Below are 15,374 nucleotides of genomic sequence, written 5' to 3'. Positions count from 1 at the left end.
AGCGTATAACCTAGTGAATCGCTCCTGTCTGAATGCAACTCCGAAGTTCAACGCCAAAAGGGGAGCGGGGCTCAACCTAATGGTGCAATCAGACAGGAACTTGAGGAGAAGAACCCGAGTGAGAACAAGATGCTGCGCCATAGTGAAGGTCTTGATTACCAGAGCACAGAGAAGAGGTAACAGTTCCTCCAGATAAGAGGAGGGCCTCCACCGCTCTTTATGAGTAGGCTTGATACACAGGTAAAGATGCCCCGTGCCGCTCTAGAGCGAGCAGCCTGGATCTGGGGCACAGATGGTGGCATGGCTTGGTACTTTAACCTTGTCAGGGTTTCATGGATCTAACTTGTGGAAGGAGGGTCGGTCCAATCTGTGGCTGGACTCTGCCGACTCTGACTCTCAGGCTGCTACGCTGAAAGAAACCCTCCTCGATATGAATCTTTCCCAACATATTCACCTTCCCACTCATGAAAAAGGGCATAGCCTAGACCAAATCTGGTCCCAAAACATTCCCTTGGCTATTAAGTCCATCATGCCCTGTGCTTGGTCGGATCATTATCTGATCAACTTTACTATGACCACCGGGAGAAATAAAAATCCCCTGCCCATGCCAGGAGGAAAAACCAGAAGGTGGAAGAACGTTGATGTCCCCGCTTTTATTGGCTCACTTACTTCCTCCCTTCCCCCGTTTGATCAGGACATCGAAAAGATGGAAGAGGCTTTCTCAGGGTGGCTACTCCAGGCTGCGGACGCTCACGCCCCCTGTACCTGCTTTCCTCGCTCCCGCCCCAATGACGCCCACAGGTGGTTTACACCTCTTCTGAAAACTCACAAACTTGAAGTCCGTCAACTGGAGTGAAAATGGCGCACAGCCTATTCAGAACAAGACAGGGTCAACTACCGCAAGGCTCGCAAAAACTATCAAAAGCTGATTTTAAAACACAAAACCGACTATTTCTCGGAAAAAATTCTTAAAGCTCAGAATCAATCTAAAGAACTGTTCAACATTGTGGAAGATCTTAGTACCAGTGACAGAACCTCCCTCCCGACAGTTCCCACTCAGGAACTTTGTAATTCTTTAAACTCTTTTTTCTTTGACAAAATCTGTACCATTAAACAAAACATTCCCACCACTCAGCCTCCCCTTTTATTTGCAGACACCTTTTATAACCCTGTTACCCTGGACTCCTACCCCCCCATTGAAAACACTAACTTATCTAAACTTCTCTCTAAGATCAAATCCGGCTCCCCTGATGACATCTGCCCCCCTTACATCCTGAAAGAAGTAGGTACCAGCATCCCTGGGGGTCTACTTCCCATGCTGAATGGTTCACTTGCTCAGGGTAAAGTTCCAAACAACTTTAAAAAAGCCCTCCTTATTCCCCTCATAAAAAAGGCAGGAGCCAATCCACTAGACCCACTCAATTACAGGCCCATATCTCTGCTGCCATACTGCGCCAAACTTCTGGAGTCTCATGTATGCGACAGCATCTCCACATTCCTTGAAAAATCGGAATATCTTGCACCTAATCAGGCCGGTTTCCGCCCTTGCCATTCTACGGAGGCGGTCATCCTCTCGGTGCAGAACACCCTGAGGCGGAATGCGGATGAAGGGATCCATCAGGCTCTGGTGCTTTTAGACCTCTCTGCTGCCTTCGACACGGTCGACTATACCATCTTGGTCGACCGTGTCGAACAGGCAGGCCTCAGGGGCCCTGCACTGAGCTGGGTCGGTTCATTTATCACTGACCGAACTCAATCGGTCAGACTAGGCCCCTTCACGGCCCCCACCATATCTACCATCTGTGGAGTACCCCAAGGCTCTTCGTTGTCTCCCCTGCTTTTTAATCTGTATCTGCGCCCACTTTTGTATTCCCTCAGGCACGCTAAAGTCACCATTTTCAATTACGCCGATGATTTGCAGCTCATCTTTCCTTTGAACACCAAGGACTCTGTGGTAGAATTCCAAAACACCATGTCCCACATTCTGAGTTGGATGAGCTGCAATCACCTGAAACTTAACCCAGGCAAGACCGAACTGGTCTTGCCGGGACAGAGCACCCTCAGCTGGAACCCCAGTTTCTGGCCTTCATGCATGGGCGCCCCCCCATCCAAATCATCCTCGGTCAAGAGCCTCGGCATTTTCATTAGTGAGGACCTCTCTCTGAAAAAACAAGTTGGAGCTGTTGTTTCCTCCAGTTTTTTTCAGTTAAAGAAAATAAAAAAAATCGCCCGCTTCTTCTCCCAAGCTGCCCTCACTCAGATCGTCATCTCCCTGGTTTTGTCCAGATTGGACTTTTCCAACAGTCTATACCTTGGGCTCCAAACTGGAGAGCTTAAACGCCTCCAGCTGGTTCAAAACCAGGCAGCCAGACTCCTCTTGAACATTCCTAGAAGGCAATCAGTCAGACCTGGCTTGAAACAGCTGCATTGGCTCCCGGTCGAGCAACGCGTGGCCTTCAAAGCTGGGTGTATCCTTTTCAAATCTTTACACGACATTGGTCCCATTTTCATTAGAGACCTATTTAAAAAATACAGCCCCCCCCCGCAACCTCCGGTCTGCTCATAAAGCCCTTCTGACTATCCCTCCGTACAAGAAAAAGCGTCTCGGAGGCAGCTGCTTTGACCATCTTGCCGCTGCCCTCTGGAACTCTTTCCCTCTTCATCTGAAACTTAGTGATAACATCCTCAGCTTCAGACATTCTCTGAAGACCTGGCTCTTCTGTCAGGCGCATCACTAAGCTGCCTTATCTCCACCCACCGATGGCTACGCCTGTTCCTTACTACAGCGCCATGAAGCTTCCGGGCGTACGAGCGCTTAACAAATACCAAATAACATTAACATACATGACTGGGTCTGAAGAGAGTGGACATTGTGGCCAAGGTACGACCCTTGGTTCTTTTCTCCAAGATCTTACGATGGAGGCAAATGATCAATTCCTGGGTGCAGGGCTCCTTTGCGCTGCATCACCAATGTAATGTAAACAATCAGCAATGTAATGTAAGCAGACAGCAATGTAATGTAAGCAATCAGCAATGTAAAGTAAGCAATCGGCAATGTAATGTAAGCAATCAGCAATGTAATGTAAGCAATCAGCAATGTAATGTAAGCAATCAGTAATGTTAGCAATCAGCAATGTAATGTAAGCAATCAGCAATGTAAAGTAAGCAATCAGCAATGTAAAGTAAGCAATCGGCAATGTAATGTAAGCAATCGGCAATGTGATGTAAGCAATCAGCAATGTAATGTAAGCAATCAGCAATGTAATGTAAGCAATCAGCAATGTAAAGTAAGCAATCAGCAATGTAAAGTAAGCAATCGGCAATGTAATGTAAGCAATCGGCAATGTGATGTAAGCAATCAGCAATGTAATGTAAGCAATCAGCAATGTAATGTAAGCAATCGGCAATGTAATGTAAGCAATCAGCAATGTAATGTAAGCAATCGGCAATGTGATGTAAGCAATCAGCAATGTAATGTAAGCAATCAGCAATGTAAAGTAAGCAATCGGCAATGTAATGTAAGCAATCGGCAATGTAATGTAAGCAATCAGCAATGTGATGTAAGCAATCAGCAATGTAATGTAAGCAATCGGCAATGTGATGTAAGCAATCAGCAATGTAATGTAAGCAATCAGCAATGTTATGTAAGCAATCGGCAATGTAATGTAAGCAATCAGCAATGTAATGTAAGCAATCGGCAATGTGATGTAAGCAATCAGCAATGTAATGTAAGTAATGTAAGCAATCAGCAATATAATGTAAGCAATCAGCAATGTAATGTAAGCAATCAGCAATGTGATGTAAGTAATGTAAGCAATCAGCAATGTAATGTAAGCAATCAGCAATGTATGTAAGCAATCGGCAATGTAATGTAAGCAATCAGCAATGTGATGTAAGTAATGTAAGCAATCAGCAATGTAATGTAAGCAATCAGCAATGTAATGTAAGCAATCGGCAATGTAATGTAAGCAATCAACCATGTGATGTAAGTAATGTAAGCAATCAGCAATGTAATGTAAGCAATCAGCAATGTGATGTAAGTAATGTAAGCAATCAGCAATGTAATGTAAGCATTCACTCACTTCGCTTTGATAAGCGGGATTTTCGCTGCTCTTAGCAGGCGTGAAACGCTGTTACAGCGCCCTGCTCAGCCCACAGGCCACGCCCCCTTCGGAGGCCACGCCCACCGCTACATAAGGGACGCTGAATACGAGCGTCACCATCTGTAATGCTATACTCCTGAGGCGGAAATCCGGGAGACTGCTATTTTAAATTGTGTGGTCTGGCTGCATTTGTATTTTAAACCCACTTACCCCTTCACTCACTTCGCTTTGATAAGCGGGATTTTCGCTTCTCTCAGCAGGCGTGGAACGCTGTTACAGCGCCCCGCTCAGCCCACAGGCCACGCCCCCTTCGGAGGCCACGCCCACCACCCACCGCTACAAAAGGGACGCTGAATACGAGCGTCACCATCTGTAATGCTACACTCCTGAGGCGGAAATCCAGGAGACTGCTATTTTAAATTGTGTGTTCTGGCTGCATTTGTATTTTAAACCCACTTACCCCTTCACTCACTTCGCTTTGATAAGCGGGATTTTCGCTGCTCTTAGCAGGCGTGGAACGCTGTTACAGCGCCCCGCTCAGCCCACAAGCCACGCCCCCTTCGGAGGCCACGCCCACCACCCTTCTGCTCACCCTCCTATAAAGATGTGCTTCCACCGGAAGCGCAGCGGACGAGCGCAGCGGGGGCGACGTTTGCGCGCCGAAGGCGCGCCTAAGGAAAGCCCGTCTGCGCCCGTCCGCGGCCGACCGAGGCTAGAGGCTGGTCACTCTGCCTCTTTCATTCAATACTCTCGCTCTCAGCTGACCGTTCTCCAAGGCAAATGGCCATTAGCAGATACTACTTTAGCCCGAATCACCAGGCTTGGCCTCTTTACTCCTCAAGCCCACTCCTACACTTGTCCCTCGCCCTTGCCCCGGACTGGTCGCCCTTCGGTCCCGCCTCTCACGGGCCCGTCCCCTACTGTTGTATCTGCAATGTATCTCAACACTAGATCGGCTGTCAAACATCAGCTCGACCTCTTTATGTTACTGGAGTCCCATAAACCCGACCTGTTCTTTCTTACTGAGACTTGGTTCTCGGACAGCTCTCTTCCCTCACTACTGGCAATACTCCCCCCATCTTACTACACTCTCAGAGCTGATTGCTCTTCTGGAAAACCAGGTGGAGGTGTTGCCCTGATTGCCCGCAAAGAACTCACTTTTCAATCCTTAGCCTTTTCCTCCTTGGGTTCATCAGACTGCTTAGTAGCCCGCTCACTTTCCCTGACCCCCCGCTCACGTGTGTCCTTATTTACCGACCCCCGTCCTCCCCGCAATCGTTTCTTCCAAGTTTTCAAGATCTGATGGCTACCTTGGCAGTCAACCACTCCTTCATCATTGTCCTTGGGGATTTCAACTTTTGGCCCTCTGACCCCGCTGAGTGTGCAACTTCCAAGGAGTTTTCAGATTCACTCCGTTCTCTTAACCTCACTTCTGCTGTTCATGCTCCCACTCACAGTTTAGGACACATCCTCGACCAAATCTGGTACCGAGATTGTCCGGTCATCTCATTATCCATCTCTCCCTGTGCTTGGTCTGACCACTTTCTGACCACTTTTTCTTTATCCCTCCTCTCACTCTCTAAGCCCCCCCCCCGCCAAAAACGTCTGGGCACGATCATGGAACCGCGTAGACGTAGCGGCCCTGTCTGCCACACTATCCATGTCCAGCCCCGATCATTCAGGGCTGCCATCCTTTGAACAAGCGGAATCTATCAACGGCTGGCTGCGGGCTGGCTGCGACTCAATCGCCCCTCTAAAGCGCATTTCGTCTAAGCGCTCCAAAGATGCTAACCGCTGGTTTTCCGATGATTTGAAGACTCAAAAACGTAATCTCCGCCAAGCGGAACGCCTTTGGCGGCGGGATTATTGTCCTACCTTAAGAATCCGATATATCACTCTCCTAGCTCAATACAAGAAATCTATCTTGGAAACTAAGAAGGCCTATTTCTCATCTAAAATTCAGCTTGCGGAGAATCGGCCTAGAGAAATATTTTCCATCGTTCAAGATCTTGCCTACTCTGATAGAGCCTCACTTAAACCGTCTCCTTCGCAACCACTCTGAGATTCTCTTAATTCCTTTTTTCTTGATAAAATCAGCACAATCAAAGCCAAGATTCCCCCTCCATCCCCCTCCTTCACTAACCCTTGCTGTCCTCCAGTCGCAGCACGTCTTGACTCGATTCCCCTCCTCACGACTGATTCCTTCTTCTCCATTCTCCCGCTGGTCAAGTCCGGCTCCCCCCTGGATCCCTGCCCTACCTACATCCTGAAACAGATCTATTCCTCCTGCCCCTCACCGCCCCTCACATTTCTTAACAGTTCGCTATCCCAGGGTATTGTCACTCCATCACTCAAATCAGGGGTGATTGTCCCTATTTTAAAAAAACCTGGTGCAGACTCCTCTGACCCAGCCAACTACCGCCCGATTTCTCTCCTGCCTTTCCTGGCAAAGGTACTAGAACGCCATGTTGTTAGAACTCTGAGTTCATTTGTGGAAAGGAACAGCGTCTTGGCTCCCAGGCAGGCTGGATTCCGCCCTGCACACTCTACTGAGTCAGTGATAATATCTGTCCTGGACAACCTCCGGGAGGGCATGGATACTAGTCAGCCCCAGTCCCTGGTCCTCCTTGATCTCTCCGCCGCGTTCGACACGGTGGACCACGCCATCTTACCTTCACGTGTCGAGGCGGCGGGAATCGGAGGGACGGCCATGCTGTGGCTATCCTCCTTCTTGAGTGGCCGCACTCAAGCAGTTCGCTTGGGTGAGTACTCAGCTGACTTTCGCCCAGTCCAGTGCGGGGTCCCCCAAGGATCCTCTTTGTCTCCATTGCTATTCAACCTTTACATTGCCCCCCTTATTTTTGCTTTACAGCAGCTGGAGGTCTCTGTCTACAACTATGCAGATGATCTCCAGCTTATCTTCTCTCTCTCTTCTTCCCCCGGGTCAATTTCTAATTTTCAGTTTATCATGACTTTTATCCAGGACTGGATGAACTTCAACCACCTGAAACTCAATCCCGACAAAACGGAATTGGTGCTGACGGGTGGTTGTTCCAGTCCTTGGTCCTCTTCCTTCTGGCCTCTCTCTTTAGGTTCCCCACCCACTCCCGTTCCCTCTGTCAAGACCCTTGGGTTCAAACTCAATAATCAACTTTCCCTCCACTCTCAAGTTAATGCTGTCGTCTCCTCAGCCTTCCTCTCCCTCCGGACAATCCGCAAAGTTTGCCGTTTTTTTTCTCCATCCGCCCTCAAATTAATACTTTTGGCCATGGTGACGTCTCGCTTGGACTATGGCAATGCCCTCTACCACGGCATGCCAGCGTACCTCGTGAGGTGCCTCCAATTGGTCCAAAACCAGGCGGCTCGTCTGGTATTCAATCTCCCCAAATCACAACATGTCACGCCCCTTCTCAAATCTTTACACTGGCTCCCTGTCCGGCAACGTGCCCTATTCAAGCTTGGCTGCATCATCTTCAAAGCCCGGTCCGGCCTTGCCCCGTCTTTTATCAGCACGGCTATTCACGACTACACCCCGTCTAGAGAATTGCGCTCTGCTACTCATCAACTTCTCACTGTCCCTCGCTTCAAACGAAAAAAATGGGGAGGCTCCAAATTCTCTACCACGGCCCCTGCCTTTTGGAACTCTCTCCCATTTCATCTGAGATCCTGTTCCCAGTACCCCCTTTTTCGCAAAGACCTCAAAACCTTCCTTTTTTCCCAAGCCTTCCCTTCTTAACCTCCCCTTGTCCCTCAGTCTTTCTGTCCCTTGAGTAGTAGTATCACATAGCGCCAAGAAACCGCCTGGTGTACGCGCGCTCTAGAAATATTTTTAAACTCAAACTCAATCAGCAATGTGATGTAAGTAATGTAAGCAATCAGCAATGTAATGTAAGCAATCGGCAATGTAATGTAAGCAATCGGCAATGTAATGTAAGCAATCAGCAATGTAATGTAAGCAATCAGCAATGTGATGTAAGTAATGTAAGCAATCAGCAATGTAATGTAAGCAATCGGCAATGTAATGTAAGCAATCGGCAATGTGATGTAAGCAATCAGCAATGCGATGTAAGCAATCAGCAATGTAATGTAAGCAATCGGCAATGTAATGTAAGCAATCAGCAATGTAATGTAAGCAATCAGCAATGTAATGTAAGCAATCGGCAATGTAATGTAAGCAATCAGCAATGTGATGTAAGTAATGTAAGCAATCAGCAATGTAATGTAAGCAATCGGCAATGTGATGTAAGCAATCAGCAATGTAATGTAAGCAATCAGCAATGTAATGTAAGCAATCAGCAATGTGATGTAAGTAATGTAAGCAATCAGCAATGTAATGTAAGCAATCAGCAATGTAATGTAAGCAATCGGCAATGTAATGTAAGCAATCGGCAATGTAATGTAAGCAATCAGCAATGTGATGTAAGTAATGTAAGCAATCAGCAATGTAATGTAAGCAATCGGCAATGTAATGTAAGCAATCGGCAATGTGATGTAAGCAATCAGCAATGTAATGTAAGCAATCGGCAATGTACTGTAAGCAATCGGAAATGTAATGTAAGCAATCAGCAATATAATGTAAGCAATCAGCAATGTGATGTAAGTAATGTAAGCAATCAGCAATGTAATGTAAGCAATCGTCAATGTAATGTAAGCAATCGGCAATGTGATGTAAGCAATCAGCAATGTAATGTAAGCAATCGGCAATGTAATGTAAGCAATCGGCAATGTAATGTAAGCAATCGGCAATGTGATGTAAGCAATCAGCAATGTAATGTAAGCAATCGGCAATGTAATGTAAGCAATCTGCAATGTAATGTAAGCAATCAGCAATGTAATGTAAGCAATCGGCAATGTAATGTAAGCAATCAGCAATGTAATGTAAGCAATTAGCAATGTGATGTAAGTAATGTAAGCAATCAGCAATGTAATGTAAGCAATCGGCAATGTGATGTAAGCAATCAGCAATGTAATGTAAGCAATCAGCAATGTGATGTAAGCAATCATTAATGTAATGTAAGCAATCAGCAATGTAATGTAAGCAATCAGCAATGTGATGTAAGTAATGTAAGCAATCAGCAATGTAATGTAAGCAATCGGCAATGTAATGTAAGCAATCGGCAATGTAATGTAAGCAATCAGCAATGTAATGTAAGCAATCGGCAATGTGATGTAAGCAATCAGCAATGTAATGTAAGCAATCGGCAATGTAATGTAAGCAATCTGCAATGTAATGTAAGCAATCAGCAATGTAATGTAAGCAATCGGCAATGTAATGTAAGCAATCAGCAGTGTAATGTAAGCAATCGGCAATGTAATGTAAGCAATCAGCAATGTGATGTAAGTAATGTAAGCAATCAGCAATGTAATGTAAGCAATCAGCAATGTAATGCAAGCAATCGGCAATGTAATGTAAGCAATCAGCAATGTAATGTAAGCAATCAGCAATGTAATGTAAGCAATCGGCAATGTAGTGTAAGCAATCAGCAATGTAATGTAAGCAATCGGCAATGTAATGTAAGCAATCAGCAATGTGATGTAAGTAATGTAAGCAATCAGCAATGTAATGTAAGCAATCGGCAATGTAATGTAAGCAATCGGCAATGTAATGTAAGCAATCAGCAATGTGATGTAAGTTATGTAAGCAATCGGCAATGTAATGTAAGCAATCAGCAATGTAATGTAAGCAATCAGCAATGTAATGTAAGCAATCAGCAATGTGATGTAAGTAATGTAAGCAATCGGCAATGTAATGTAAGCAATCGGCAATGTAATGTAAGCAATCAGCAATGTAATGTAAGCAATCAGCAATGTAATGTAAGCAATCAGCAATGTAATGTAAGCAATCGGCAATGTAATGTAAGCAATCGGCAATGTAATGTAAGCAATCAGCAATGTAATGTAAGCAATCAGTAATGTAAGCAATCAGCAATGTAATGTAAGCAATGTAATGTAAGCAATCAGCAATGTGATGTAAGCAATCGGCAATGTAGTGTAAGCAATCAGCAATGTAATGTAAGCAATCAGCAATGTAATGTAAGCAATCAGCAATGTGATGTAAGTAATGTAAGCAATCGGCAATGTAATGTAAGCAATCGGCAATGTAATGTAAGCAATCAGCAATGTAATGTAAGCAATCAGCAATGTAATGTAAGCAATCAGCAATGTAAGCAATCGGCAATGTAATGTAAGCAATCGGCAATGTAATGTAAGCAATCAGCAATGTAATGTAAGCAATCAGTAATGTAAGCAATCAGCAATGTAATGTAAGCAATCAGCAATGTAATGTAAGCAATCGGCAATGTAATGTAAGCAATCGGCAATGTAATGTAAGCAATCAGCAATGTAATGTAAGCAATCAGTAATGTAAGCAATCAGCAATGTAATGTAAGCAATCAGCAATGTAATGTAAGCAATCGGCAATGTAATGTAAGCAATCGGCAATGTAATGTAAGCAATCAGCAATGTAATGTACGGTGGATTTGTAGAGCGCTGCTTGTCACTCCATCCATAATGCCAAGGTGTCGCTCCACGCTGAGCCGTGGCTCATGCGATTTGTCTCAGCTTTGAAGAACCACAATGTAATAAATCTGCTGTAAGCTCAAAAGTGTCAGAATCGCTGATCCCCAAGAACAGTGAGTGACAGAGTGGAATCAACCCAACCACCCCTCCTGGTGGACGCGGCAGTAATGTTGACTTCCCTCCAACCTGGACACACGGTATTAGGTCTGACAGGATAATACTGCTGTGCAAGGTTGTCAATGGCTCCAACCCTCCCTCTATACTACTGAGGGGCTGGACAGACAGACACACACAAACGTTTAAAGATGAAGGCGTCCTCCATGCTGTAACTTCAGCCCTTAGGACAACTGTAGGTCCCAACCGATCCAAGGAACAGGGGAACCTCAGCAGATAAAGGAAAACAGTGGAGATTGACCAAATGGCGACGGACCAATCAAAACGCAAGGGACGGATATGCCTGAGCCAACATGGAGATTTCCCATGGCACAGAATTCCATTCCATAATTTTTAGCTTATGTGCCATTAAAGAAAATGGTTAAACATAAACAAATCCGTGTTGTCAGACGTCAAAGTAGAAGCTGCCCAGCCTGACCTGCTTGGACACGTGCCGCCCGAACAGAACATGCTCGGGCATTAAGGGTTTCTTTGGGGAGTCTTAGCTTGACCCCATACAACAGCATTCGCGGAACCCACTTCTGGTCAGACCCGTCTCACTTAAGGGGCTCAGTCCGACATTAAAAAGGTGATGGGTGGAGATGGTTGAGCCAAGCACTCCAGCATTTCCACCCATCACCCCACTGGTATTCTGATGGGTAGCATTCCATCGTTTAGACCTCATGTATGCCATTTTAGAACCAACCATATACAAATAATTTCATTTAGCAGCGTTCCAGCTAGGACTGCTACCCCAGATTCCATCCAGGTGGAGTCTCCTGCTCCCCCAGGTGAAGACAAAAAGATAACTGCCCCTGTGTGTCTGGAGATGAGCAGATAAGATACACGGATGCCTGAAGATTGACCGATTTGGGAATTCTAGGGCCTACCTCTGGTGCCCCGGACGCCTGCCGTTCCCTGGCTCTCTGCAACAGGGTCAATGTGGAAGTACACAGCTTGTTGGCAGGGGGACAGCTCTGCGGCAGGTGACTTGGCATTGGCGTCCCAGACCCAGGGCTCCTCCACATATTCTGCGATCACGGGCGCTTCCAGGGGGGGCATGGTATACCTGGAAGAGAGAAAGAGAGCAGTGCCTTAAGGCATTGTGGACATGCAGGAATAATGTGTGTGGTTATGTTTGTTTGAATGTGTGAAGGCAGCTGTGTTGTGTGATTGTGTAAGTTCAACCACATGATTGAGGTAGTGTGGTGTGTTGCCTGTCTGTCGTAGGATTGTGTTGGTGTGATTCTGTCACTGTCGCAGGATTGTGTGGGAGCGCTGTTGGTCCAGGTGAGAGTGATTGTCTTAGTAATGTTTTTTGTTTATAAGATGTGTGGCAGCATTTATGGGTTTGTTTTGCTACAAGCATGTGTGCTAATATTAGTATGAATATGTCAATTCAACTGTACCGAGGTCCCTTAGTGTGGCTGCCCTATGTTACTGTGATGTGTTGGTTCAGCTGTGCATGGTTGTCTTGGTGTGATCTTGGTCTGTTCACATGCGTGTGGCTTTGCCAGTAGGGTCATGGTAGTTCTGACATAGTGTATCATGTTAATGAGACGATGGACACGTTGGGTATTGTGTTACACATCCTCATGGTGCTTGGCGGTCACATATCTGGTGGTCCCCAGTAAAGTGGGCATGATGTGACATGGGTGTTTTACACGACAGTCTATGCCTGTGCAGAACCTGCAAGGGCGTAGGTAAGGACCACTGTTGGGGGTAAGTAAGACAATCGGAGTGCCCTGGATTATTCTCATATCGCGTACAGCACACCGTGTCTCTCTCTGTCCGCCTGCTCATCCCCTCATCGTCTCTCCAAATGCCAGGACTAGAATCCTCCACCACCAAGCAACCAGCCCGCGTTCTGCCCTCACATTCTACCCCCAAGGTCCCACTCCATACCACACATAACACACATCCCTCCTTATACACAAAAAATAATAGCAACAATAACATTAGATTGCAGAAGAAGTGAATGCAAAAGCTAACAACGAGATATGGTGCACAATAAAATATATGCAGTGCACTAATTAAGATAGCACAAAATACAATACATTGGTGCCTAAATAAAATAACAAAACAAAGCATTGTAACAAAATAGCAAAACCTAAGCAACTCTCCAGTGTCACGTGACAGCGCCTTCCCCAGTCGTCAACCGAAAGAAGTAGTGTTACAAGGATGACCCCACCACATAATCCTGCAAATACTTTGGCTCAACAACTACCCCCATAGGTTTGGGAGCGGGAGACCAGAAACCACTGCCCCCCCTTCCTAGAGCATCACCAGCACTGCTCCCCCCCTGATCCAGCTCCGGCAGTGGCCGGATCACCTCCCCGGAAGGGCCATAGGAGACATCATAATTCCAAATACTGGTCCCACAAACCCTCTTCTTAGGTCCTGCATCTTCACTCCTCCTCTGGGCAACATTTCTTTTGCTTCAACACTTTCCATCTTCAAGCTTGACTGAGTGTTTGGAAAATGCACCCCTGCAGTCTGTGGGAAATACTTGACACGCCCTTCTTAACACCCCACGGATCCTTAACTGTTCCTTGATCCCGACCTGAAACTTCACCTCCTTGACATTTTTAAAATAGTCATGTCTACCCCAGTCTTTATTTGTTGCTCTTTCGCTTTAGCCTTTACGTCCTCCAGTTTACACCAAGCAAGCATCACCAACCGACTCCGTTCTTAAGCCTACCCACTGAGGAGATGACCTATGGAAGGAACCCCTCCTCCACAACGGCACAAAAGGGGGTACTCCCATGTTAGGATGCGGAGTATCGTGATAGCTCCAGATTCTCTCTGCAACTGTCTCCTCCACATTCAGCCAAGAGGAAAGTGCCAACTGTATGGCATCCTTTGACATGCGGTTGACCCGATCTACCATTCCATTACACTGAGGACTATACAGAGCCGCAGTCAGATATTTGATCCCGACCCTCAAACATTTTTTGCAATTGACTGGACTTGAATTGCACGCCGTTGTTCAACGCTGAAGTGACCCATTCACAGTGGTGCATTTTTTTAAAAAATGGATCACACTAATAGTATTTGGTTCTTCAAAATTTGAAAGCAACCCACTTAGAATTGTAATTCACCACAACCCACGCAAATCTAAAGTTTTCTCCCAACACATCATAGGTCCAATGAAGTCCATTCCCAACTTCTTCCATGGTGAGTGGGAAATTAGACTGGACACAGAGGATTATTGCGAGTACATAACGACATGCCTGCCAGAGAGTACTCCGAACACCTACTAAGCTAATTCGCCCCATCCGCAGCCATACCTACCCATCAATAACACAGCCATAACCTTTTCCTCCTCCCTGGCACTCCAGTATGTCCCTGATGCGCCAATCCAATACGTTTGTCTCTCAGCTCTCCGGGGGGATGAGCATTCCCTCCTCACGACTAATCCTCCTTCCACACTTCAGTCATCTCTCACTTTGCTGAAACCCTTTAATTCACTTGGGACTGAACCTTCTTTGGGCCACCCAGGGGTGATTACCTCCTGAAACGTCTTTAAACACCCAACCTTATCAATACTCGACTTTCACTTGTGTAAAGTAATACCCTTATCTACGACTGTCATAGCACCCACCAAACCCACTACCAGTTCTACCTCCAACTCTGAACTCTCTACCATGTTAGTATCTTTCGGACATCTTGATAAAAATTCGGCCCTGCAATTTTTCCCTGTAGATATGTGCTTGACTTTGAAACTGTACTTGGGACTGGCATTCCCCAAGCCCTTGTCATTTTATAGTGACTCCAACGGCTTTTGCTCAGTGACCATCTTGAATTCTTTTCCCCACAAATAAGTTGCAAGATGCTGAGGTGGCCCAAACACATTCCAGTGCCTCCCTTTCAATTGTGCTGTAATTCTTCTCTGCCGACAACAACCTCCTACAAGCAAAAGCAATCGTGCTTTCCTTCTCTTCCACCATCTGGCTTAAAACCGCCGTCAGTCCCATACCACTGGAAGCAAGAGTGACTACCGAGGGTACATTATCTCTGTACGCCTGAAGGACGGTGTAGGAAAGTGCGCATTTGTCCATGGTTACCCCCACTTTTTGCCTGATATCTGATGCACTTTGAGTGTGCTCAGGGTCCCTGCCAATCAGGTACCCAGGGCTTATGTTCTTTCCCTAACGGTACCTTTGCTGTCACACCTCTGGCTCACATGTAAGTCCCTTGTAACAGCTACCAGTAGTACCAAGGGCCTTGTGACCAGAGAGGGGCTCCAAGGGCTGCAGCATGTATTGTACCACCCCCAAATACCTCCCACCAAACACACACACACTGCCATTGCAGAGTGTTTGTTTTGGTGCAGACAAAACTTAACAGTCAACATAGCACGCATCCCAGTGTGCCATGCCCACAACCACTGCCTGTGGCACAGGTAAGTCATCCCTTTAGCAGGCCTCACAGCCCTAGGGCAGGGTGCACGATACCACAGGTAAGGGCACAGCAGCATGAGCAATGTGCCCCTACAGAGTCTGTGGCATTCACAGACATTGTAAGTGCAGTGAAGCCATATTGAGTACATGGGCCGAGAGTTTGTCGTTACTGAATACTAAGGAGTTTGGTATGCCA

The 15,374-nt window shown here is 46.3% G+C and overlaps 1 protein-coding gene across 4 annotated transcripts in view; it reads right to left on the bottom strand.

Moving 5' to 3' along the window:
- The window catches only part of LOC147729375 (SPRY domain-containing SOCS box protein 3-like), a 138,512-nt gene that overhangs the window by 91,844 nt on the left and 31,294 nt on the right, over positions 1-15,374 (bottom strand). For all 4 annotated transcript variants that reach the window (XM_086959667.1, XM_086959668.1, XM_086959669.1 and 1 more), the window contains one exon: positions 11,666-11,844. In XM_086959667.1, the coding sequence (XP_086815793.1) occupies positions 11,666-11,837 (172 nt within the window). In that variant the 5' untranslated portion in view covers positions 11,838-11,844. The remainder of the gene's footprint in view (positions 1-11,665; positions 11,845-15,374) is intronic.

The sequence above is a fragment of the Lissotriton vulgaris genome, chromosome 2_2 (genome assembly GCF_964263255.1).
Source record: "Lissotriton vulgaris chromosome 2_2, aLisVul1.2, whole genome shotgun sequence".
Lineage (NCBI taxonomy): Eukaryota > Metazoa > Chordata > Amphibia > Caudata > Salamandridae > Lissotriton > Lissotriton vulgaris.
This window is presented reverse-complemented; position numbering and strand designations above follow the sequence as displayed.